The sequence below is a fragment of the Salvelinus sp. IW2-2015 genome, linkage group LG20 (assembly GCF_002910315.2).
Source record: "Salvelinus sp. IW2-2015 linkage group LG20, ASM291031v2, whole genome shotgun sequence".
NCBI lineage: Eukaryota > Metazoa > Chordata > Actinopteri > Salmoniformes > Salmonidae > Salvelinus > Salvelinus sp. IW2-2015.
In genome coordinates, this window is record NC_036860.1 from 6,050,802 (window position 1) to 6,078,241 (window position 27,440).

The 27,440-nt window shown below is 40.6% G+C and overlaps 3 protein-coding genes across 6 annotated transcripts; 1 reads left to right on the forward strand and 2 right to left on the reverse strand.

Moving 5' to 3' along the window:
• Window positions 1-2,950: 2,950 nt before the first annotated feature.
• On the reverse strand, window positions 2,951-9,109 carry mrm2 (mitochondrial rRNA methyltransferase 2). The gene is made up of 2 exons (XM_024012667.2): window positions 8,716-9,109; window positions 2,951-3,554 (listed from the first exon to the last, which is right to left on the reverse strand). The coding sequence occupies exons 1-2, from the start codon at window positions 9,014-9,016 to the stop codon at window positions 3,121-3,123; spliced, it is 735 nt and encodes a 244-aa protein (XP_023868435.1). The 5' UTR covers window positions 9,017-9,109; the 3' UTR covers window positions 2,951-3,120.
• LOC111981419 (nudix (nucleoside diphosphate linked moiety X)-type motif 1) lies at window positions 8,891-11,390 on the forward strand. 3 transcript variants are annotated; one of them, XM_024012668.2, is made up of 4 exons: window positions 8,891-8,978; window positions 9,994-10,150; window positions 10,428-10,573; window positions 10,772-11,390. In XM_024012668.2, the coding sequence occupies exons 1-4, from the start codon at window positions 8,969-8,971 to the stop codon at window positions 10,942-10,944; spliced, it is 486 nt and encodes a 161-aa protein (XP_023868436.1). In that variant the 5' UTR covers window positions 8,891-8,968; the 3' UTR covers window positions 10,945-11,390. The 3 variants fall into 3 exon arrangements, with proteins under 3 accessions (XP_023868436.1, XP_023868438.1, XP_023868437.1); XM_024012670.2 differs by lacking the exon at window positions 8,891-8,978 and adding an exon at window positions 9,316-9,488; XM_024012669.1 differs by lacking the exon at window positions 8,891-8,978 and adding an exon at window positions 9,568-9,717.
• Window positions 11,391-11,628: 238 nt separating this feature from the next.
• LOC111981734 (sorting nexin 8a) lies at window positions 11,629-26,660 on the reverse strand. Of its 2 annotated transcripts, XM_024013136.2 has the most exons (13): window positions 26,448-26,660; window positions 22,458-22,585; window positions 21,602-21,731; window positions 18,440-18,630; window positions 17,798-17,918; window positions 15,996-16,132; window positions 15,780-15,860; window positions 15,523-15,683; window positions 15,147-15,276; window positions 14,975-15,043; window positions 14,486-14,635; window positions 13,827-13,976; window positions 11,629-13,630 (listed from the first exon to the last, which is right to left on the reverse strand). In XM_024013136.2, the coding sequence occupies exons 1-13, from the start codon at window positions 26,467-26,469 to the stop codon at window positions 13,541-13,543; spliced, it is 1,560 nt and encodes a 519-aa protein (XP_023868904.1). In that variant the 5' UTR covers window positions 26,470-26,660; the 3' UTR covers window positions 11,629-13,540. The 2 variants fall into 2 exon arrangements, with proteins under 2 accessions (XP_023868904.1, XP_023868905.1); XM_024013137.2 differs by lacking the exon at window positions 22,458-22,585 and having other exon boundaries at window positions 26,448-26,659.
• Between the last annotated feature and the right edge of the window lie 780 nt (window positions 26,661-27,440).

Consider the following 27,440-nt stretch of genomic DNA (forward strand, 5'->3'; position numbering starts at 1 on the left):
GTATGCTTGGGGTCAATGTCCATTTGGAAGACCCATTTGCGACCAAGCTTTTTTTTGCTAACCAGTTTATAATAGCAATAAGGCACCTCGGGGGTTTGTGATATATGGCCAATATACCACGGCTAAGGGTTGTTTCCAGTCACACCATGATGCATCGTGCATAATTTTATAAATGCTTATATTTAACTAGGCAATTCAGTTAAGAAAAAATTCTTATTTACAATGACGGCCTACCAAAAGGCAAAAGGCCTCCTGCGGGGACGGGGGCTGGGATTAAAAATAWAAAAAATAGGGCAAAACACACATCACGACAAGAGACAACACTACATAAATAGAGACCTAGGACAACAACATAGCAAGGCAGCAACACATGACAACACAGCATGGTAGCAACACAACATGGTAGCAGCKCAAAACATGGTACAAACATTATTGGGCACAGACAACAGCACAAAGGGCAAGAAGGTAGAGACAACAATCAGGAAGCAGCCACAACTGTCAGGAAGAGTGTCCATGATTGAGTCTTTGAATGAAGAGATTGAGATAAAACTGTCCAGCTTTTATCAAGAACAGCCCTTAGCCATGGTATATTGGCCATATACCACACCCCCTTGTGCCTTATTTATGAATTTGAAATCATTCCTCATTAATGCCTTATAGTTGGTATACTAAACCCATCGCTATGAGCAGCAGGTAAAGCGGTATATCAGGGCACTGGTAAAACTCCAGGCACTTCACAACCATCTGTATTGTGGATTTACACTACAGAAACGCAACATGTCCCTGAAGCTGGAAATTGAGAACTTTTCAAAGACAAGAATGAAAAAGCAAATGATTAGATACAAGGTAGCTAGCCTAAACTACACGGAGACTATGAGGAAGATCTGGATCTTCTTAACAAGGCAATGCACCAATATTGGAACATGGAATGCCAAAACAATGTATTTATTTATGATTGTGTTAGGCCTTTAACCTTTCGCCTCTAAACATGTCTAGTTTACTTCAGAAGTRCCTTGCACACTTTCCTGCTGGAGCAGGTGAAACCAGCACGTGTTGTGGTTAATCGTACTACAACGACCTCTGTGTCAGCAGCAATAACAAATCGAACTTGAGGTTACCACGGAGGTGGAAAGAAATCTGGACAGCATATCAGCTCACACAGTGTACAACGTAATCTATTATGTCRCCTCCTACCTACACACAATGCTTGAAGGTAAAGGTGACTGGCTCCCAACTACTCTATGGTGGAACTTGTATAGTCAGTGCTAGTCTCATTTATGGCAGTGAGGTTGAATAGAAATGCCTTGCTCATTCAGTCTGTTCTAAGGCATTTAACTGGACATTATTTGTGTCTTTGGTCATCAGTGATTTGTGAAAAGTCAAGGCATTTGAAAAACATAGTTCAAGGTTTAGTTCAGTGGTCGATACCATGAAGACAATGTTAAAAACGAGGTTGATTTGTCACGCACGTACCTAATATTTTGGTGCAGGCTGATGTCCACATTACTATTCATTCTATGTGCTGTGTAACACAAGTCATGTGGAACCCAATACGCCAACAATGAACCAACCCTTTACAATCTAGCTGCCGATCACATAACTGAGGAGATAACAGGGAGGTATCCATGGCTTGAAAGTCACAGCTCACTGGCTAATTGTATGAAGGTTTATAATAGCATCATGGAGACAGGGCCCCTCCACCAATGTATGGTATCAAATATATGAAATCTTCCATGTGGATCTTTATGGTGAGGTTCTTTTCATCATATTCTCTATTTTAAGGGACATTTGTATCRGTTTCTCCTGTCCCCATCACATTTAATTGTGTTCTCAGTCCATTGCACAGTTCTGATACATTTGTTTCTTTGTTCCTAGTAAAATCAGCAGAGTACTTTCAAACCCTGAGAGGCATATAATTACAGGAAGTAGTCAGTGACAAGAGAGAAAAACAGGCAAAGTAAAAAGTYCCAAATCAACACTACRGTGGGCCTRCATCCCYAGYTATTTAGCTCTGTATATTGTGTATTTATTTMACCTTTATTTAACTAGGCAAGCCAGTTAAGAAACAATTCTTATTTTCAATGACAGCCTAGGGACAGTGGGTTAACTGCCTTGTWCAGGGGCAGAATGACAGATTTTTACCTCGTCAYCTCAGGGATTCGACCTCGCAACCTTTCGYTTACTAGTCCAACGCTCTAACCACTAGGCTACCTGCCGCCCCCTGAGGGAAATCTCCACTTGGCAAAAATAATTCTAAATCACATCATTTCAAGCAGAGCATTCAAAAGCCAGCCTGACGATGTATTGAAGAGCACATCCCCGCTCTCTGAGAGCGAAGACCAACACTATTTATAATGTACGGCTTCAGTGGCATCAGCCATTTCATTAGTCATGCTGTCCATGGCTCTTTCATCCAGCCCGTTTTCCCTTTATAAGCCCTAAATGAGAGAATGATTACATGTTACTACGTGGCTGGCAAAACAGATTATAAGCATTACAAATGGCAAACTGGAATATTTATTATCAAACAAATACCAAATGTACTTTGTAATACTTCAAACACGCCTGACAAAGGAAAAATATTATAGTTCTGACGTGCACAGAAATTTACTTGAGGAACATGGTGGCTCTGATGATAAGGGCTTGATACATACAATACATTCTGGCCCATAGATGTTGATATCACCTTGTCTGTAGGTAAAGATGAAAACAGCCCATACGGAGAAATGATTGGCCTGCGAATGCACAGCTTATTGATACCTCAAAGGCGCCATCTTCTGGTAGGCTAAATATTTCAGCTCAATTGAGAAATGAATAATGCATGCTCGATCCAAATCTCTTGTTGGATTTTACAGATGTGGTATGGATGTGACTTGTACTTGCAAAGTATGTTTAAAATATTTCAGGGAAGATTTCAAGAATTGTAGATGTTGAATAATGTAAATCGCTGTAGAATCTCCATCGATTTTAATGAGTTGGGTAAAGATATCATAGAACACTATAGATTTTTACAGAAAGTACATTCATGAAGGAGAAATAGAGGGGCTACTCAAGTGCTTGAGCACCTCAAGCCTTTCATTGCAGGTGAACAAAGCTTACAACACGCATGAAAATATACAGTCAGACTATTTTATTTTTTCTGTACGACCGGGCAAGGAAAAACAACTCTGACGACTCCTTTCGGCTGGCTTTTGGTTTGACTGTCCTGACGTCACGGAACACAGCTGACAGCTTCTGCTGAAGCTGGTGCGCCAATGCCCCGTCCCAATACTTACAAATCAGAGAGCCACCAGTCTGCAACACCTTCTCAGCCAAGTCAATCAATGACAACGACATTGTGATGAGTTTTTCATGGTCCATCTCCTTGAAACCACTGGCATTGGGTGCCATATCACTCATGATGACATGAGCCTGGGCACCAGGGAGAAGTTCAAGCAGCTTGGCATGTGTGACTGGGTCGGTGATGTCATGATTGGACAGGAAGTGAGCTCCATCTAGAGGTGCTATATGCAGAAGGTCAACTCCAACCACAGTGCCACGGGGGAATTCTCCGTCTGGAAGTAACAAAACATGCAAGAGGTCATGACGTGTAGAACTGCGGTCATAACTCATTTTCACAGCTTCTTGTGCTAAAAGAACATTGGATAACACTGTCAAGCCTTGACAATTAATTTCACTGATGGCACACTGATGTTCTACAAATGATCATAATGCTTGGCACAGAGCTCTCCACAAGACCAACAATGAACTTAAAATGTCAAAAAACAGAACAATGTGGCAACTGTACATTGATTCCACCCCCAAAAGTAACATTCATATTTATTATAACAGCATTGAGACGGTTCAAGGTTCGGAGGCCAGTTTGGATCAATTTGTCCACTACTTTGACCCAATAAAACATCTTGTTGCTGAACTTAAAACCTCTCCACTGTCACTACCTACAACAGCCTCCACTCCCTCTGTGCCCTAGTATGTAGTCCCCAGTGTCGCTCTTCCTCCCTCGCCTGCAGCAGACACAGCCCTGAGCATGCCTCTCACGCGTGACACCTGCTGTACCACAGCATCTTCTAGAGGAGGAGATCAGCCTGGTGCTTCAGCATAGGGATGAGGTTTGGGAGCCGCAGTGTGCATTGAATAATGTTGGAGGAAAACCAGGCTCTCAGGATGGAAGTGTGTAGACTTAGAGAGGAACTGTCCAGCGCAGTCAACACTGGCCACATACACGACCTGCAGAAGGAGCTATATGAGCTAAGGCAGGAATTTCTCAGCCGCAACCATCCACTCTACAAAGAGTCCTACAAAAACCAGGAGAACAGCTGAATCAGGACACACCAACCAACCAATGCACTGACCCAACTGACCACTCCATCCCAAACCACAGCCTGTAATTCTCCAATCACTCCTGCCATCCTTCATAGACCTGACGAAAAACCAGACATTATATTAATGATGGACTCAAATGGAAAGTTTATATTACAGAATAAACTTTTCCCAAATAAAAATGTGTCAAAGTGATGGTGCCCCACAACAGAGAGAGCTTTGGAGATCTTGACTGTGGCCCAGCTTGTCTCCCCCAGCCATATCATCATTCACACAGGGACCAATGACTTGTGTGTCCAATAGGAGCGAGTGGCCACATCACTAAGGGGAGTGATAGAAAGGGCCTCCACCATCTTCCCCTTCGCGAACATAGTAATATCTACCCTGCTCCAGAGGAGAGATTTATTTCCACCCTGCCACCATCCAGAGGGTAAATGCCAGCCTCTCTCAGGACTGTGTGCTAAGGCCCAACATACACCTGACCCACCATCCCACCCTCAGCCTGGACTGTCTTTATGACAATGTACACCTGTACAAAGAGACAGTCCCCACCTTCGCCAGGACGTTAAAGGATGTTGCTCTGGGTGGCCAGTCCACCTCACATGAGCAACAGAACAGCCACCAACTACCTGAGACAAATCAGACGCTCCTTTATGCCTGCATCTGGTGGTGCCTCACAGAGATTGGAGAACAGCCAGCAACACTGCTCCCCCCCCCCCACACACCACCCTCTACCACTTCTCTCCAAGGAACTGCATACAGATACACTGAGCTATGCCCAAGCCGTACGCAGTCAAAGAAGCCCCATGCAGAGTTTGGAGCATCGCCGGCCACACTGCCCTCCACACCACCCTCTTCAATTCCCCTTACAATCTCCCTCCCATGGTACCAGACCAGGCCCGCCTCAGCACAGCTCAACCAGACCCATCACAATACAGCTCAACCAGACCTGGCCCATCACAGCACAGCTCTACCAGACCAGGCCCACCTCAACTCAGCCCAGCTCTACACTGCACCGACCACTACCCTAGGGTCTAGCAAAATACTGTTGAGGGTAGTGCACCACATGATGCAGTCCACACCATGTATCATTCATATAAAATCAGCCACACTGTCCTCCATACCACCCTCCTCAATTCCCCCACAACCTCCCTCCCAGGCTAGTTTTGGTTACACTCCCTACTCCCATCCCCGGGACAGGCCTGGGACACTCCTGCCCCCATAGCAGCTCCAGCCCTGCAACAAGAGCCACACCAAGGACTCCTGTGCACACCCAGAATAGAGCATTGGCAGCCACCTCCTTTGGCGGGAGCTTCATCAGGGTGGACTGAGCTCTGCCAACACTGCTCTCCCAGTTCCTGCCCTAGCCACTGTATCCAGCGACTTGAGGGAGGTCTGTCAAATGCTGTCTACTCTGCTCTCACGTGGATTCGCCAGAGACCTTGGCAAAGTCTCAGCTCACTCAACAAATAGCTGCAGATGACCCTATGCCTGTTAGCTCTTATGGGACTGAGCTGAATACACCCTCTGACTTTAAATCCCGTAGGGGTCTTGGGCTAATGTACCTAAATGTGCAAAGTATGATTTACAAAATGGACACAATTGACATTTGGGTACAGGACTCATGTCCTGACATTCTGGTTCTCTAGGAAACATGGTTAAATGGTTCCGTATCTGATAAAGACATTGAAATAAATTATTATAATGTATTTAGATGTGACAGATTACAGAAAGGGGGAGGAGTGGCCATATGTCAAATCTATTTTCATGGTGTCCCAATCTTTAAATATTTATATTCCCCATAAATGTTAGCTAATGGTTGTAGATGTGCCCATAAACCAGAATACACACTTATTTGTTGCTGTTGCTGCTCAACACCCGTTGAATATGGCCGGTGTCAGTAACCTCAGCAAAAAGTTGTATTTAAAATTGATGACAGCAGCACAGTTACAGTCTCCAACACTCTGAATACCGTAAAAACAGCCTAACCAGCTCAGCTAGGGTGAGAAAAATGGTCAGAGTGAGGTGTTCTCTCATTTATGCCTGAAAGTAGCTAGCCTGCTAGCTAACTTTAGCCAATGAGCTTGGGCGCTTGACTGCCGCTGTGAGGTCAGAACGCTCGGATCAACCCTACTCCTCAACAAGAGCGTCCGGTGTGCACTCTGAATGCTCCGAGAGCGAAACGCTTGGAATATTACAAACGGACAATCTGAAAATGCTCTGAATTTATGAACACCCAGAGCGCACTCTGAGCTCTCTCTGGCAATCCAGAGTGAATTTTCAAAAGCACCCGTAGTGAATCTTGGTTTTAATTTAATAAATGTACTATCTGTGATGTGCTAGATGCCTTGCTTAAGATTGGGCTGATATGCTTGATCCATGATCCATTTCTGCTGCAGCTCTCTGCCCCCCTGGTAGCTGAATCATTAACCCATATGTTTAACCTGACGATTATATCTGGTACAATCCCCAAGGTTTGGAAGGCGGCCCATGTACTCCCCCTTCACCAAGGTGTTGACCCTTGTGACCTAAATAATTATCAGCCTATTTCTAAACTTTCTTGCCTCGAGAAAATATTAGAATCCTTGATTAATTCTCAGCTAAGAATTTTCTTATCTTTGAAATGTATTCTACATGTACATCAGTTGGGTTTTAGACCAGGTCATAGCACCATCTCTGCTGCATCTCTAGTTATAAATGATGTGGTTAACTGTATGGATAAAAGGCAACATTGAGCTGCCCTCTTCATTGACCTTTTGATAATTCACTGCTAATTCAGAGGCTTTCCTCAAGTGGTCTAGACCAGGCTGAATGTAACTGGTTTAAAAATGACTTGACAGATAGAACTTAATGTGTATCTACTGATGGTGTTAAATCAGGTTTCCTGGATATTATGAAAGGTGTACCATAGGGGTTGATTCTGGGTCCTGTACTTTTTACATTAACAATATCGAAAAATATTTTACCTGCACACCGATGATACTGTTGTGTATCCTATTGCCCCCAAGGGTGATGAGGCTCTGAGCTACAGTCTGCCTTCATTGTATTGCAGAAAAGCTTTATTGCCCTGAAATTAGTAGCCTACTGAATGCAGGTAAAACTAAGTACATGTTGTTCTCTAGAGCGCATAAAAATAACTGATGATTAATCAAGGATTCTAATATTTTGGATGGTGTTCATATGGATCGTGTCGCTGCTTACAGGGTCTTTAACTGTCTTTAAAAAGCATGTTGATGAGTTAGTAAGAAGCTCCTTCTATAGAAATATAATGGGCTTCTTCTATAGAAATATAATGGGCTTCTTCTATAGAAATATAATGGGCTTCTTCTATAGAAATATAATGGTCTTTCTTCTATAGAAATATAATGGGCTTCTTCTGTAAAATTATCTTAAAATGGCTTCTTCGATAGAAATATAATGGGCTTCTTCTATAGAAATGTAATGGGCTTCTTCTGTAGAAATATAATGGGCTTCTTCTATAGAAATATAAATGGGCTTCTTCTATAGAATATAATGGCTTCTTCTGTAGAAATATAATGGGCTTCTTCGATAGAAATATAATGGGCTTCTTCTATAGAAATATAATGGGCTTCTTCTATAGAAATATAATGGGCTTCTTCTATAGAAATAGGTCCTGCCTCTCGCTAAATAGTAGAAAGCAGATTCTAAAGTTGACGTTCCTATTGTTCCTAGACTATGGCAACCTCATCTATATGAACACAGCTCCCACTTCATTAAAGCCATTAGATACCGTTTAACATAGCGTACTATGCTTTATTACGGGCGACAAATTTAGTACTCATCACTGCATTCTCTACCAGAAAGTTGGTTGTCCCTTTTTGATGTCACATTGCTATGTTTTCATTTATAAAGCCCGTTTACAAAAAGTCCCACTGTACCTAACATCTTGACTCAACTTTAGACATAGGAGTTAGCACACCCGGTCTCAGGGATGGTTAACTCTGGAAATTAACTAAAAGTTAACTAAAAGCTGATTTACCCTTCTTGCACCTTATTTGTGGAACAATCTTCAAAATGTTCTTAAATGTGATGTTCTGGTGCCTCTAGGTCCATTCAGAAAGCTGATTGAGGACCGTATTACTGATGAATGTGTTTGGTGTTTATGACCATGTTGTTCTTTCTGCTTGTGTTTATTTTATTTCTATTGTGCGTATTTTCTGTGGTTTATGTAATTGAGGGCTCATCTGTAAAAGAGACCTTGGTCTCAGTTTGACTCCCTGATAAAATAAAGGTTAGATAAATAAATACAAATAAACATGTCAGTCAAAACAATGTCAGACGCAGGAAAATATATATTTAGCCTAGCTGGTAGGTTAATTAAAGTAGCATGTCATGTGTTAATCTGCCAGTTGGGTAAATACAAGACGTACTCACTAGCCCCAGTTGAGTTGACCCTGTGAACAGCTATCTGGCTCCAAGCACCCGGTGTAGCACCACAATCTATTACGTTGAATCCGGGTTTTAAAAGTTTGTATTTGTCATCAATCTCCAGCAGTTTGAAGGCGCTTCTACACCGGTAGTTGTGCACATGGGCTGCCTTCACAAAGGGGTCATTAAGCTGCCGAACTATCCAGCGCTGATCAGCAGTACTCTTTCCTTTCAGATTATGCGCAGCCTTTTTTAGGAGATGTACAGAGGTATGTAGATATGATTTTTGTAACACTGAGTACCACATTATTTAGCTAAATGTAATGGCAACGATGTGCTAATGCTGCTGGCAAACAGCATTTGGTTCGATTTTGTAGTTGCACTTCCTGATCACATGAGTTTGTTGGACACGCTCGATTTGGACACGCTCGATTTAGTCAAAGATAGCCGACTCCGCGATTTAGCTCTCCGGGTAGTCCTGCAGGGCGACATTAGAATCATGCGTGATCCGCCAACCCGGCGCGTCGCGCGAGGTAAATTGAACGCAGCTAATTCATGTGTCCGAGAACGTCAATAATGCACATAATCTGCGCAGATCGATTTATTTTGGAGAAGTTATAACGGGTGCCAATTATTTTGTTTTCAAACGTGTTAAATTGTATGAGGTTGCGTAATTAAAGATGTTACCGTAGTACTACAGCAACTGATATCACCAGCTATGGAATTGTTTTGATATGATGTGGCATTATACTTCTGTTTCCAGTCGACAATATTTGAGGGTAACACATTTTCACAGATCTTTAACTAAAACGACCAACTTTATCCTATATTGTTTTTTATCAATGTCGAATGCTACAGGTCAGTGCCCGACACATTGAATACGATCACATGGTCGGCCTTGCCACTGTCAACGCGGGATTGGAGAAATTCGTTATTTATTCTGGATAACTCTAATCTACGAAAACCATTTAAAGGACTAGATTGACAACCTAAAAGTTGCTATAAAAGGCAAGTTACTTGCATGGAGTTTTACTTCTAGTCTACTTGAAGAATGCAATAAAAGGCTAGTTGTTTAAGTTTGCTGCTGTGCACTGCTGTGATGTCTTCTTGCATACCAGAACTCTTACAATAGTGTTTTGGCAGAAAATAACATGACAGAATGCTTCTCAATAATCTGCAATGTATCATCTCTAGAGATACTGTAGCTTCGATGCAACCAAGAGAGAGAGGTCATCCATGGATTGTGGTCTACTGATTATTACACACTGATTATGTATATTACAGGTACAATGTTGACCAACAAGCTGCTGACCCTGGTGCTGGTGGTGCAGCCTGGACGGGTGCTGCTGGGCATGAAGAAGAGAGGGTTCGGAGCAGGGAAGTGGAATGGGTTTGGTGGCAAAGTCCAACCTGGGGAGACTATTGAAGAGGCTGCCAGGCGGTGAGATTGGTTGCAGTCCTCGGTAGATGTCTTGAAAGGTTTCCCTACTATTTGGTTTAATAATTTGCATGTAAAATCATGTTAACAGATTCCAGCACTGGGCAGCATCTGATACTACATACCCCCATAAATGTCATATTGTGATGTTACAGTAGGCATGGTCTGATTATTGCCTGTTATCTGAGGTCTACTATCTAGTTTTTCCTACTCTGGTCTGAAAGCGACACACTTTCCTGCTACTTTCTCTCTACTTACAAACTGGGTTTTTTTTCTCCAGAGAACTGCTGGAGGAAAGTGGCCTCACAGTGGATGCACTTGATAAGATTGGAAATATCAAATTTGAATTCATCGGAGAAACGGAGCTGCTTGATGTCCATGTTTTCCGAGCTGACAACTACAACGGGGAGCCAACAGAGTCAGATGGTATTTATTCTCAATCTCATGCATTCTATTTAGGGCCTGGTTTGTGACCAGGATAAACTCATAGCCCAACAGGCTATAATCATAGACCCCATAGTTTTCCTGGAAAAAACTGCTGACCCTATACTACGTGCCTTTTTATGGAAATTTCTTAGACTGATGTCTGACGAAGTTCACTAACTTATATCTTTTCTCTTATAGAGATGCGGCCGCAGTGGTTCGACTCGGACAAGATACCCTTCAGTCAAATGTGGGTTGACGATATTCTGTGGTTTCCACTGATGCTTCAAAAGAAGAAGTTCTTGGGCTACTTCAAATTTCAGGGTCATGACTTGATCATCGATCACAAATTGGAGGAGGTAGAAAAGCTTTAAGACAGATTACTGGCCTCTGACTCATTCATACTGTATCAAAGAGCATTCCCACATGTTGTCTACCTGAAACATCCCTGGAGAAATACTGCAGAATTCCTACTGATTCCAGCTACCCTTGTTCATTCATATTCAGTGCCAAGAAATCCCCAGGTCTTTGTAAATTTACAAACACTTTGTTGCCAGTGACCATATGCCTGTGAATCAGTAATAATAATTCCCACTGAGCCAAAACTAAATACTGGATGTGTAAATGTTGCTGAGATATGTATCCCATTCCACTATTGTGTTTATATTACATTTTTAAAGTATGTGCGAATGCAGTGTGCTCTTTAGTAAAGAATGCACCACTTTTTTGTTACTTTATCAAACAGGTGGTATGGTAAACTGGAATGACAATGATTTTGATTGTTCAACATCCTGTTTAATTAAATTTAGTATCAGGGCAATTTTTTAAAATTGAACCTTTATTTAACTAGGCAAGTCAGTTAAGAATAAATTCTTATTTACAATGATGGCCAAACCCGGACGATGCTGGGCCAATTGTGCGCCGCCCTATGGGACTCCCAATCATGGCCGGATGTGATACAGCCTGGATTCGAACCAGGTACTATAGTGACGCCTGTTGCACTGAGATGCAGTGCCTTAGACGGCTGCACCACTCGGGAGCCAAATAATAATAAGACGGGTATCTGATACTTTTTATTTAACATTAAGTGAGATTCAACATAAAACTGTACAATAGTTAATGGTCCTGTATCTACATCCTTCACCTAGTTCCAATTTTCTTTCTCAAAGATCATAGAAAGCATTTGTTCTTCTTATGATTTAAGACTTGCCAAAAAATAAGGTTATGACAATATCTTATGTTGACACAATAATAAGAACTTGTGAGGAACCAACAGTTCCACATAGAAGACAAAAAATAATGCATTGAATAACAAAACGTATTGTCCCGGAGCTCTCTAATATTCTCCGTTCTAATTGGGAGACAACATTTTGTTACACAGCCTCATTCATGTACACTAATTACATGTAAAACACATGCAATTTGCACATCCTGCAAGAGGGTGAATTTTGCAAGAACAGGTTATGTAAAACTTCAAAATTGTGAGTGGAAAACTGAATTCTTCATCAGATCGAATAATGAGTAACTTTACCGACATGGAATCAATGTATACTGTTGAATAAGAGGACAATAAATCATTGGGTATATTATTGAAAAGATAAATCAGAGAATATTCTTGAATATTACATACACAGAAAAATATAAAATCTAGTTTTCTTCAAATCTACATTAAGTAAACACTGAACCACCTTTGCAGCTTAATTGAAACTGAAACATTGCAAACATGTCAGAAGCATTAACACAGAGCACATTTAATTTCTACCTGAAATAAAATATTACAGGATAATTACTTCATAATTGCACTAATGACTGTGGCATTGTAGCATGTTTCTTTGGTATGTTCACCATTGGTCAGGTGGAGTGTTATATCAGCCATAAATCATACATTATTTACATTTTATCAAACTTCTTCCTCTTGATAACTTGCTCGGCTCAGGCGTAGAAACTGAAGTAGCTTTTCACAGTACTGCAACTAAGATTCGATTGAAGCAAGGAATCTGAAGTCCTTTGCATGAATATCAAGACAACAACAAGCTAGCAAGCCCAGTTGCACAAGTGTGGTCTGCAGGATGATTAATACTTATGTTGTACTTCACAACAAACCATTGAATAGCATGCTGCTACTACATTTACTTTAATATATATTGGTTTGCCTGTCTTTATCAGAAATGAGGCTGTGCCCTGATTAGAATCTTTCTAAACATTTACGCTAGTCATTTTAAACACAAAGGTTATGTTGCCACCACCTGGCTGCGGCAAGGAAACGTATCTTCCCTGTGTGGCAACATCTTCAATCAGCTTAATTAGTGCATTCTTACATGCACATACATTCCTACATTTGTCTGCCTGCAATGAGACACTACATTATACCTCAACATAGGCAAATGATCCTCCAAGAAGTGTAGGTAAGAAGTCCCTCATATGGTAAAGGCAGTGAGCTACAAAATAACACAAAAGGTCCAGCTTTTCAACAAAATGTTCCCTAAATATCAATTATGAAATCCATATTTTCCTCTTCTCATACAGCAAGGCAGCAGTACACATTCTTCAAAGCACTCTTCCACTTCCCAATGAGCCCCTTTGACTGATCAACCTCTGTGACATCCCTAGTGAGGATGCACGTACAGTATAATATATCTCGAGCTGCAGACCACATCCATTCATTGAAATCAGTGATATAGTGGTCACAAAAAAAGGTGGGTAAACTGATCGCCGGGTAGCAGAGAAAAAAGTAGCGCTCCCTATACTTCAAAGCATCTTTCCGCAAAAGGTGGATAAACTGTCCCACAAAGGGAAAAAAAGGTAAACTACATTTACTCACCACTGATTGATACTTAAGGCACGGGTTGTAGTGTTTTTCAAGGTTTTATGAAAACAGTTCACCATCAGTCCCTTCTGAGACTTTGACTGTATCTTGGCTTGCAAAGCAGCATATTCATCGCTTGTTGAGAGAGAAGGGGACATGGGTGTCTACTTGGGTGTAAGAGGAGGGGATTGCATTTCATCGACACCGAAGAGACACCCAAGCTTCTGCTGGAGATCATTCCACACTGCACCCATCTAGTTATTGAACAAACAAAGTAGTCTGTTACAGTGAAAGCATCCTCTGACCAAAATTCCAAGACGATCATCTTATAATTGTGTATCTATTAAAGATTAGAATCAACACACATCAACCAAATGAACTGTGTGGTCTACTACTTCAACTCAATCCTAGAAATCCATGCCTGACACTATATTTCCAGGTGAGTCTCACCTCTTGGTGACCTTGGACCTGTGAGTTGACGAAGGCTCCCAGGATGTGAGAGGTGATGGGCAGGTATGTGAAGATGAGCTGAGTCTCCTGGTGAAGGCAGAACAGGGAGAAGTAGTTCCGCAGTTCCATGGTCTGAATGGCATTCTCCTGCTGTTAGGGGAGGATACAAACCATTACTTCACAAACCACAACCATATGATGGTTATCAAGAGGAACAGCCTCATTGATCATAAGACTATGCTGTCATGGCCTTGTCTGTAGAAGTCCGTGTTGAAAAACATGACATATGAGATCCATTCTAAAGGCTGAAATGTCAAATGCAATATCGTCCTAAAATGGTTTAGTATGAGAAATGTGGTAGGATATACAAGGACATCAATCCTTATACCAGGTTATCAATCAACTCCCCAATGATGGCATATAGGAAAATGCTGTTCCCTCCTTCCTCTCAATGTCAGAGAGGACACAGTCTCTCTGAGGGATGGAGGGTGGGTGGGGCCTGTGCTGTCAGGATAATGAAGATGAAATAATGTCAACAGTGTTGATTTGACGTGTGACAACCCTGAGTAAATGAGGAAGGAAGAGGGTTTTCAAGCACACTGAGTGAGTGAGTGAGAGAGAGAGGAAGAGAAGGGGGTAAAATGAATGAGAAAGAGAACCTGCACAATGCGAGACTCCAGTTGCTCCACTGACACCTGCTCTTTGGGCTGCACTGTGGCACTCATCATCTGCCTCTTCATCATACCGTACTTCTGCAGCGCTCTCTGGTGCTCGTGCAATACTCCCTTCTCATGCCGCTCACACAGATCCTATGGGACACAACAACACACACACGGTAAGAAATAACTAAATAACTACCCTATTTTTACATTATAGTATTTAGCAGACACTTGTCCAGAACGACTTACTACTTACTGTGAGTGCATACTTATTTGTACTGGTCCCACGTGGGAATCAAACCCACAACCCTGGAGTTGCAAGCACCATGCTCTACCAACTGAGCCACACGGGTCAAATATATATTGTTAACACTCTAAATGAAGTTGCTGTTATACCTGTGTAGTACATTTGTAATAACACTGGTAACATTGCATTAACATGACACATAGTTCTTCAGTAACTGCATTTTTTACATTTCTCAAACTCACTCTGTATGATTGCAGCAAATCCAAGAATAGATTCAGTTTTTCCACAACATCGTCCTCTTCTCTCCTCCCCTTAAGATATCAATGAATAAATGATTATGTTTTGCACGCAGGTAGAGTTTGGCAATAGCACAGTAGAGCAGGTGGTACGTATATACAGTGAGCTGGATTGTACCTGCTGAGCACCTTTGTCGGCGAGCAGAGCAAACTCCACGGAAAGGCCTTTCAGAGACTGACGGAGAATGCCCCAGGTGCTTTGGGATGAGGCCAGAGAGGGAATGGGTGAACCATCGGAGCCCAGTGTACTGCAACAGAAAGCATAACTAGAGAAGCTGGACCAGTACGGTGTCTTGGCTGACAAAAACGATTTGAAGTGAAAACCCTGAAAAGGAAAAGAAAACAAATCCTTTACAATTGCCAACATTTTCTTCCCCAAAACTGTTGTATGGGTGGGGTAGCTAGCATAATACATTTCCTTGGGCCAAAACACTTGTGTAGAGAGGGGCGATGGAGAAAGAGAGCTTTATGCCCTTAAATGCTGAGTTCTGTACCTGAGCTCCCTTCCAAACATTAGCAAATCAGTGGCGTTTTCCTTGGAGCGCTCGGCCATCTTTTCTGCCCGGTCCCGCAGCTTGTGAAAGCTGTTGTGGATATTCCTGATCAGTTCCCTGCTTGATGAAAACTGGGCCTGGATATCAGCTGGGAGATATTCCTACAGCACAGATGTACCAAGACTCACAATGCTGCATCTCAGTAGGATATCAAATAGTCATTTGATGCACTATTTCATAATAGAAACAATACAAACRTTTGCCAGAGTTGCCATTGTATTAGTCATGAATTCATCTCCCATTTTCTTGCAAGCATCACGCATTTTCACTTGAACGTCCTGAGAGTAAGAGAGAGAGTAAAGTTGTGTGAGCAGTACGGTCATTATCCATGGCAAGCCAAAGAACAATGTGATCTTTGCATAGACAACTAGCAGAGATGAAGCAAGGTGGTCTTTTCAGTAGCAGAGACGTACCGAGCCGTTGAAGGTGAGAAAGGTCTTGACCAGTTCGTCCTCGGAGAAGAAGGGGTGTCGTCCCACTAGGTTGATGAACCGGCCCAGAGCACGCCGCCTTCCCTCTATAAAGTCCCTCTCAGACATAGAGGTCAGGACTGTAGACAGACAGAGGTCAGTTAAAGAGCCAGCATATTCAGTTGTTCTGCTTCCGTAAAACAGAAGAGATCATACCGTTTTATGTAATACAGTCAGGGTTGGCTCTTGAAGTAACTAATTGAATTGAAGTAACTAACTAATTACTTTAAAAAAGTGTAATCGGATTACATACATTCTTAAAAACAGCGAATTACTTTTGGGATTACTTCATCTATCTATACTTCATCTTGATAAAACTTTGTCATCATTGCTGTCATTTAGCGCACCATCAGCACTTCTCACATGCTCTCAGAGATTCTATTATTCTGCTGATCGCCCATCAAGGGTGGATGGCTTCTTATGTGGTTGAATGAATTGGTAAGGCTTCCAAAACATTTACACCTGGCTCACTGGTCAATGCAAATCAGCTGGGACTACAAGGGGTCCTGCTTGCTGCTTTGAAGCAGTGCAATTTCAAACTCTCTTTCCTTGGTGAAATGCTTTCTGATTGCACAATATTTCAAAATGTAGGCCTAATCATGGGAAAAACACTATTGAATGCCACCAATGTTGTTACTGTTTAAAAGAAAAGGGTCTAAGCTTTCTGGTCTGAATTGTATTTAATATTCAACAAAGGGCACTCACGTCGGGCATTCAAGGTGGGTGTATAGGCATATAGATTAAAATGTACTGTTAGATATACATTTCACGGCTAACTATCAGTAATATGCTATATTTTGCGTTAGCGATCTAGCTAACCACTTCCTCAGCTGGTGAATTAGTCCCAAATAAAATTAGCCTCAAAATATAAATGAGTGCCCAAAAAGATGTAGACAAATGAATATCTATTGAACAAAAAAATATAACAATTCTGTAACCCTATTTTCATAGAAAAATAATAACAATTGCCTAGTTGCCAAACCCCAAATCCATGACAATCACCGGTTTAGGTTGCAAATCAAAATAACTGGAAGCATGCAGTTGTACTTGAACATGATGTAAGAATAAACCATGCATTTCTTGAATCATACCGTGTTAGTAGTCTAGTACACCTCTGAATAGAAAACGATGAATTACTTTATAAGACGATAAGGCTACCATTTTTTTCTATTGCATGACCCCACAGCAATTGTGGTGCAACCAAATCATGGGCTGTTGCCAACAAGTGAAAATGTTAGTATGGAGCCCTGTGACTCCGATCTTACACAGAATATAACATGAATTATAGGATCTTTAAGCTATGCTCTCACCCCATTTGGAAATAATAATGTTACTAAATTAAAGAATACTATATTAAATCAACAGTTTTAAGCATTTTCAAATATGTCTGGGTGCTAGAAGTGAAAGTAATGCAAAAGTAATCAAAATGTAATTGGATTAGGTTACTTATTGGGGGTAATTCAAATGATTATTTATCATGTAACTGTAATCAGTAACGGATTACATTCTTCAAGTTATCCGCCCAACCCTGAAAAAAGTAATAACAATGGTGTCTAATAATGGTAATATAAAGACAGAGTTCATGTCTGCTGTGGGAACACAGGTGAAGTTGGATTAATAGAATTTGAGTTTCTTTGGAGCAGCGGGACCCCAGCTCTGATGCAGAGTGGAACACTATTATTTACAGACCAAAGCCTCACTCTCCTCCAAATAATCAAACGTTCTGACTGACATCCTCTATATACCTCCTTTCAGCATTCTCTTAGGCGGCAGTGCAGGCACCATTCTGTAGGCCAACCTCTGCAGCAAGAGCTCGTGGAAGACATCGAAATCACTGTACCGCCGGTAAACAGATGTCTTAAAATGCTGAAAAAGTTCAAACAAATATTATCTGTGAATAACCGAGATGTGCAAAATAACATAATGTTTTGGGTTGTGAATTCAACAAATATATTGACAATGGATGTGTTTGTCATGGGTTGGCTTTAGTTCATGCTGTTTGTGAATGCTCACTGTACAGAAACACCAGCTCTGTTCAGCTTAGGCATCCAGTGTAAGCGATGCAATGTACTGTATGTATACATTCATTCTTAGATGGACCCTTACCAACAAACATTAAAGCCATTCGTTTCACCAAGCCAAAAATGCAGAAATAATTGAGGAGCCAGGAACATAGCCAGAGGGAATTACAGGCTTTTTGGAGTTATGATCAAAATTCCTATAAAAAAATATGTTGCTTGTAATGCACAATTGTGACCTATACAAAGTAAAAAGGTAAATACATGGTAAAGTATGTGCTTGACCTTTTCTATGAATAAATTCCTTGACTGTTCTTCTAACAAAGCCCATTTATGTTACTCTCATATGTAATTAAATGCAGCCTTCACCTGGCTGGTGATCTGGTACTCCACGTGTTTGAGGAACAGACCCTTCTTTTCAGGAATTAGCTCCACCTGGACTGTATCCCTGGCAAGCAGCTTGCCCAGGGTCTGGGACACCGTGAGGGGGCTCTCCTGAGTTGGCTGCATCCTCAGAGTCTGGAGGTCCTTGAACTCACCAAGTTGGGGCTTAGGGAACTCTGTCAAATCAAACATGAGTAACCAATGCTCTCATCTACTCATTTCTCTAGAAGGCAATCAGCACATCTATGCTCACAGACAAAGTGTACACATTCAGCTCTATTGAACTAATAGACATAATTTATGATTTCCTGTAGTGCAGGTTCGAATATAAAAAACATCCATGTTGTGTGGGAAAAGCAAGCATGTTCCAGTGTACATTTGACATTTCACCTCCCTTAGTTGCCCTCTGATCCCTCAGACACTTGAAATCTCCCATTCACATTTTTTTGGCTACTTTAATTTAATCAAGGGAGCCAAATTGAGACCAGTGTCTCATTTGCAATGGTGCCCTGAGGACACACTTGCGTGAACTTAATTACCAACAGAGTTTTAAACTGCCCTATCAGCACCAGGGAATCCAGGTGGAAATTGTTTGTAAGGTATTCCATAACTGTGGAATACTAAAGGCAAATTTACCAAACTTTGTGGAGACAACCGAGACCTCAAGAGTTAAGAAAACCTCGGAACGGGATTGTTATCTCATATTGTAATATTTCAACAGGGAAGTGAGGTATGATGGAATCTTGTGGAACAGAGCTTTGTAAACAAGAAAGGAGTAATAAAGTGATCTACAGGATTTTAGTGAGGTCCAGCCAACCTTCTGATACATGATGCAGTGATGAGTATTAAAACTGTCAGTGAAACACGCTACGGTAGACGGCATCCAACTGTTTAAGAGTAGTGGCTTGCTGCAGTCTGGTAAAAATATTTGCCCCCTTTCAGATTTTCTAAATTTTTTGCATATTTTTGATACTGAATGTTATCAGATCTTCAACCAAAATCTAATATTAGATAAAGGGAACTCAGAAGTAACACAAAAAGTTATACTTATTTTATTTATTTAATTCACGCAGTTATGCAACACCCAATTCCCCTGTGTGAAAAATGAATTGCCCCTTACACTCAATAACTAGTTGTGCCACCTTAGGCTGCAATGACTGCAACCAAATGCTTCCTGTTGTTCTTGATTAGTATCTCACATCGCCCGAGGCAGCAAAGCATCCCCAAACCATCACACTACCACCACCATGCTTGACCGTTGTCATGAGGTTCTTACTGTGGAATGCAGTGTTTGGTTTTCGTCAGGCATAATGCGACCCTATGTTATCCAAGTTTGCCAAAAAAGCACCTGGAAACACCTGGATAATCATCAAGACTCTTGGAAGAATGTTCTATGATTGATTCAAAAGTAGAACTTTTTGGACAACATGGGTCCCATTATGCCTGACGAAAACCAAACACTGCATTCCACAGTAGGAACCTCATACCAACGGTCAAGCATGGTGGTGGTAGTGTGATGGTTTGGGGGTGCTTTGCTGCCTCAGGACCTGTACGACATCCCTTAATAGAAGGAACCATGAATTCTGCTCTGTATCAGATAATTCTACAGGAGAATGTTAGGCCATCCGTCTGTGAGCTGAAGCTGAAGCGCAGCTTGGTCATGCAGCAAGACAATGATCCAAAACTCACAATCAAGTCTACATGGCTAAAAGGCAATACATTTGAAGTTTTGGAATGACCTAGTCAACGTCCAGACCTAATCCCAATTGAGATGTTGTGGCAGGACTTGAAACAAGCAGTTCATGCTTGAAAACCCACAAATGTCGCTGAGTTACAACAGTTCTTCATGAAGGAGTGGTCCAAAATTCCTCCACAGTGACGTGAGACTGATAAACAACTACAACTACAGGAAGTGTTTGGTTGGAGTCATTGCAGCTCAAGGTGGCACAACCAGTTATTGAGAGTAAGGGCGCAACTACTTTTTCACACAAGGGCATTGGGTGTGGCATAACTTTATTTATGAAATAAATGTAATAAGTATGTAATTGTTGCGTTATTTGTTCACTCAGGTTCCCTTTATCTAATATTAGGATCTGTTTGAAGATCTGATAACATTCAGTATCAAACATATGCAAAAGTAGAGAAAATTAGAAAGGGGGAAAAATACTTTCACACAGCACTATATATAAATAGTAAAGAGCACAGGTCCCAATACCAATGCCTGAGGTACACCTTTCGTAATATTGAGGAAACTAGACTTGACACCATTAGAAAGCACACATGACTCCCTAAACTCAAATGTCTCTTAAGTCTTTCAAACAATTTTGATGGTGTGATTCATGTGATCCTGAATGTAACCCTCCTTGACATTCCACAGAGATATGAGCAGAGTTAATAGTCCTCCTACAACAACCAGGAAACCAGCTCTACCATAGCTCAGCAGAGAAAACGTGACATCAATTTCACAGAAAGCAGTCAGCTGCCATATTGGCAGCACTTGAAATAACACAGAGGGCCCTAAATAATAATATGAGCTTTGGAACAGAGCTCTAACTCAGGGCTGTGTTCGGAGTAATGGCTACCTCTGAAAAATCAAAGACGACGACTCCTCTCCAACTTCATGGTACTGTACACTGTAACACTCATGCTTTTCTGCACAAAAACCTAGCCGCAGAATGTGAAAGTAAATTGATTCATACAATCAAGACATACAAGTGTACTTAAGAGAGAGGGAAGAGTTCTTCCTGTAACTTTCATTATGATTTTCACAGAGCTGTTTCAGAGGAATAAAAAAGGGCAGGGAAAGGTCTTTAACAGAGACATGGGAAAGGAGCTGGTGTATTCCCGGACGCAATGCCCAGAGGTTAGAGGAAACCGGCCAACAAATACAACACACTATGATAAAACTAGGACCAGCTTTTTAGCACAGCACACTTTCTTGTTTTGTGTGCAAATGCAATGTGTAATTTAGGTTGTCACATGCATATTCAACTTCACACAATATATAGTGAACTGAACTTTCTCACACAAGCTGTTCATAGGGGTCACACAGGTTTTTGACCTTAGATACTTAACAGTCAAGCCACTGATTAAGCTACACATTTACTGCCGTGTCCTCACTTGAAAACAACTAGTTAAAAGGCTTACCTTGTATGCAGTTCTCTAAGAGTTTCGGGCTTGGTTGCTTTCCTTGCTGAGCAAGCGCAATCAACGCCAGTGCTTTATATAGGGACAACTTGCTTAAGAATCCATCAGTGTAGTCAACATGCTCAGCAATCTGAAAAAGACAAGGACATTACAGGACTCTCTTAACAGGTCATTGCTCAATCCAAGGTCTAAATTCAGCTGTGGTTGACAAGAAAATGCAGAAAACACTTTAGTAATGATATAATACAGTAAGAAACATCAAACTGAACCATGTGGTCTCAGCTGAAATGCATCTATGAAGCGTTTCCATGGATAATGTGTAACACGTTGTCATTTTTTCACGTCCCATGTGCTCTTGAATAACACAACTTTTAAAACGCCATCCCCTCAAATACCATCACTTTTGAGTAAGCTTTACTGAAGCAAATACCACTAATTAAATGGCAGCAAGGAGATAGTTAGCAGACACCACCCTTTCTAATAACTGGTGTTGGAACGAGTATTGTAATTACCCCTTTAGTACTTAGTGGTAAAACAAATATAGGCTTGAGAGGGTCTTTGAATAGAGTTGAATGGTTTGTATCAAAGAGCTCTAGATGTTTTTCCAAGTATTTTCTGTTATGCGTCTACTTCCTATTCTGCAGAATTTCTTGTTCACTTTTCTTGGAGTTCCAAGAAGGGAAGAGGATAGAAAACCCATCGGTCTAATACATTACAAACCAGTCTGTGCTTCTGTTTCATAACAACAAAAACTTGAGCCTAAAAAAAAACACAAACAGCCAGAACTCCCTTTCCACATTTGGCAGGCATTCTAAATCATAGATGTGTCAACAAGTAAAGAGAAAGTAGTGTTCACCTGGCCCTGCACAGCACTGGGAAGATCTGTTCTACTGAGCAACCTCTGAAAGACCTCCACCTGCACTCGTTCATCTATCTTACTCCGGATGGCCTCGTACACCTCCCTGTAGTACGGAGGGACTGATKCTGACAGAGAATGCACAAACCATTAGGCATGGATTTATGTGGATGAAGACATTTTTATTAATTGCATGATTTGTGGTTAAACATCATTAACAAAATCGATTTCATTTAACCTAAACAAAATCAAATGTATTGGTCGCGTACACATATTTTGCAAATGTTATCGCAGGTGCAACGAAATGCTTGTGTATAGCTCCAACAGTGCAGTAATACCTAACAATACAGAAACACACACACTCCAAAATTATTATCAGAATGAGCAATGTCAGAGTCCGGATATATATAGATATTTTACACAGTGTACAAAACATTAAGAACACCTGCTCTATCCATTACAGACTGACCAGGTGAATCCATCTGAAAGCTATGATCTCTTATTGATGTCACTTGTTAAATCCACTTAAAATCAGTGTAGATGAAGGAGAGGAGACAGGTTAAGGAAGGATTTTCAAGCCTTGAGACATGGATTGTGTATGTGTGCCATTCAGAGGGTGAATGAGCAAGACAACATATTTAAGTGCCTTTGAACAGGGTATGGTAGTAGGTGTCAGGCACACCAGTTTGTGTCAAGAACTACAACGCTGCTGGGTTTTTCACGCTCAACAGTTTCCGTGTGTATCAGGAATGGTCCACCACCCAAAGGACATCCAGTCAACTTGACACAACTGTGGGAAGCATTGGCGTCAACATGGGCCAGCATCAACATGGGCCAGAAGGTGTTCCTAATGTTTGGTATACTCAGTGTATATTCATATAATGGTGTGAAAATATGGACAGTATATGAATAGAAAAGGTGTGTACAGCAGTAGTTATATAAGATGAGCCTTGACTAGAATACAGTATATACATATGAAGTGGGTAAAGCAGTATGTAAACATAATTAAAGTGGCCAGTGTTCAATGACTTTGTACACAGGGCAGCAGTCTCTAAGGTGCAGGTAGGGCTGAATTCAGGGCTTATAAAATTATACCTAGGCTAAAAAATAAGCCTTCAACATAGGAGCCACTAATAATATAATTATTTTATCAAAATAGATTAACCTGCATTTTTGCAAAATCACTGATCTGGCTTTCAAATGAGTCTACGAAAATGCCATTTTTGTTATACTTTTTACCAGAACTARGCACAATGCACATCCACTAATAATGACCAACTTTTCGTAACAGGCATTATAGAAAAATAAAACTTTTTGGGCAACCCAGCATATTCACATAGAAATGTGAGTTATAGATCTGTCATTCATGGAAAGCAAGTCTAAGAAGCGGTAGATCTATTTTATTCGTGCTATTTCTATGCTTCCTGRACTTAAGTTTCGTTTTTGTGTTTTTTACTTTCGGTTTTGTACATCAATTTCAAACCGCTGAAAATACAATATTTTTCTTATGGAAAATATATTTCACAGTGGTTTAGATGGTACAATGATGCTCTACACTATATTTGCTTGTTTTGTCACAAACTGAAATTAGGCAACTATTCAAATTTTAGTAACCAGGAAATGGCTGAGCGATTTCTGCATAGTGCATCTTTAACACAGATCTCATAAACAATCTCAAGCACAAGCCCACCTGCTAGTGAGTAGCCAGATCATCTTTATATTTAAAGTCTAGCCAACTTGGATCTACAGTGCATTTTGTTGTGTTACAGCCTTAATTTAAAATGTATTAAATTGAGATTTTGTCTCACTGGTCCACACACACACAGTACCCCATGACGTCAAATTGTAATTTTGTTTTTAGAAATGTTTACTAATTAAAAATGAAAAGTTGAAATGTCTTGAGTGAATAAGCATTCAACCACTGTTACTGCAAGCCTAAATAGGTTCAGGAGTAAAGATTTGCTTAACAAGTTACATAACAAGTTGCATGGACTTACTCTATGTGCAATAATAGTGTTTAACATGAGTTTTGAATGACTACCTCATCTCTGTACCCCACACACTCTGTAAGGTCCCTCAGTCGAGCACTTAATTTCAAACNCAATAATAGTGTTTAACATGAGTTTTGAATGACTACCTCATCTCTGTACCCCACACACTCTGTAAGGTCCCTCAGTCGAGCACTTAATTTCAAACACAGATTCCACCACAAAGACCAGGGAGATTTTACAATGTTTCTCAAAGAAGGGCACCTATTGGTAGATGGGTAAAAAAAAAGCAGACATTGAATATCCCTTTGAGCATGGTGAAGTTATTAATTACACTTTGGATGGTGTGTCAATACACCCAGTCACTGCAAAGATACAGGCGTCCTTCCTAACTCAGTTGCCAGGGAGGAAGGAAACTGCTCAGGGATTTCACAATGATGCCAATGGTGATTTTAAAACAGTTACAGAGTTTAATGTCTGTGATAGGACAAAACTGAGGATGGATCAACAACAATGTAGTTACTCCACAACACTAACCTAAATGAGAGTTAAAAGATGGAAGCCTGTACTGAAAAAAATATTCAAAAACATGCATCCTGTTTGCAATAAGGCACTAAATTATAACTGCAAAAAAATGTGGCAAAGAAACAAACTTCATGTCCTGAATACAAAACAATGTCTAAGGCACCACTCCAGAATCTCCCATACGTGTTCAATTGGGGTTGAGATCTGGTGACTGAGACAACCATGGCATATGGTTTACATCGTTTTCATGCTCATCAAACCATTCAGTGGCCAATCGTGCTCTGTGGGATGGGTAGCCAAAATAATGGCCTGCCCAGCATTTTTATACATGACCCTAAGCATGATAGGATGTTAATTGCTTAATTAACGCAGGAACCACCTGCTTTCAATATACTTTGTATCCCTCATTTCCATTATTCTTTGTATCCCTCATTTCCATTACATGTCATTTTCATAATGATTTTTTTTAAAAATAAACTATCGACAACTTTCCTATGATAGTCTGGGTACCAACTAACTTTCCACTCCTGTCATTTGCCAAGAGGCTGGTAAAAAAAATAGCAAAACGGGAATCCTCTGCTCTCCCCACACCCAATGTTATGTTTACAATGACATGTATTACATCAGTATACCCAATGTTAGAATGTTTAATGGTTCTAATTAAATGTATGAATTAAATTAATGTTTTTCTATTAGTATAATTTGCATAAATATTGTGATTGGATGATAGCTGTGAGGGTTATCGAATCAGGATCAAATCTTAATGACAGAATGTTCATATGAAGAGTGCCTAAAGTCTCTTAGGCAAATGACAGGAGAGGCAAGTAGTGGAATATAATAGCTAAACAGAAGACAACCAGGCTAGTCCTTTGCTATGGAACGTTGAATACATGAGTTGGACAGGTCATAGAAATATAATCTAGATTGAAATTCTATGGGACAGGTAACATCCATAACAGGTGAGAACATGACAATGAGCAGACCAATGCAACAGTACAGCAGCCCACCCTACTGTATAAAAAAAAAAGAGTTCTCTGTCAAATCACCCTTAATTACACCTATCTTATGTTTTTGTCTATTACTGTTCTGTACTTGTATATTTTATGTGGACCCCAGGTAGAGTAGTTGCTGCATGTGCAGTAGCTAATGGGGATCCTAATAAACTAAACACCCTTGCTAAACTTGTAATCGAATGCTCAGATGAGTAGCCTGCATTTTACAATTCGCTGTAAACCTACTATATTACTGTTTATCTTAAGTTGCCAGGTTTTATAGTTACATCACGAATCGTAGGCTGCACTATTTAGCTCTGAACACTTCACACCGCGTTCTCTTAGTCTGAATTCAATGAACAAACGTACCCCCCCCCCCCAAAAAAAAACATTATTTCGCCACGTAGAACGTTTACAAAAAGTCGAAAACACATTCTTAAATCCAACATAAAGATGTGGAACATAACATGTATTTAGCAAATTACCTTCATTGAGCTCGCCTGCCATAGTTCAGATTGTCATGTGAGCACGACAGCACCTCCATGTGATTTCCTTTAGAAAAAAACCCGAATAATTTCCTGTCTTAAAGTTGTAGTGAACTTTGGACTTTTGCCAGATTTCAGACTTTATGCAGCAGTACTGTATATGTCCAAACATTATTGTAGGCACTAGACAAGACCTGGATTACTGCAAACTGGATATTAGGAATCCAGAACATAGGAGCATAGGTGAACAAGTGTTATTGTATATGGGCCCTCCCCCACAAAGGCTTGAAAAACCTCAAATATGCCTCTGCCCTCGAATATAATTGCATTCCCACTCTCAGTCCAACTTTGGAAACCGTGCAATTATGACATAGCCTAACCGCAGTGGTGTAAAGTACTTAATAAGTAAAAATACTTTAAAGTACTACTTAAGTAGTTTTTTGGGGTATCTGTACTTTACTGTACTATTTATATTGTTGACAAATTTTACTTCACTACATTCCAAAAGAAAATGGTGTACTTTTTACTCCATACATTTTCCCTGACATCCAAAAGTACTAGTTACAATTTGAATGCTTAGCAGTACAGGAAAAAGGTGAAATTCACACACTTCTCAAGAGAAAGTCCCTGGTCATCCGTACTGCCTCTGATCTGGTGGACACACTAAACATAAATGTTTCCTTTGTAAATTATGTCTAAGTTTTGGAGTGTGCCCCTGGCTGTCCAAAAAAATTATAAAAAAGGAAATTGTGCCATCTGGTTAGCTAAATATAAGGAATTTGATCAATAGCATTTACTTTTACTTTGTACTTTTACTCAAGTAGTATTTTACTGGGTTACTTTCACTTTACTTGAGCCATTTTATATTATGGTAGTTTACTTTTACTCAAGTATGACAATCGAGTACTTTTTCCACCTCTGCCTAACCATAACTTGATTTGAAAAAACTCTAGCCAAATAAATCAAAGAACATCTCATCTTTGAGGACCAGTG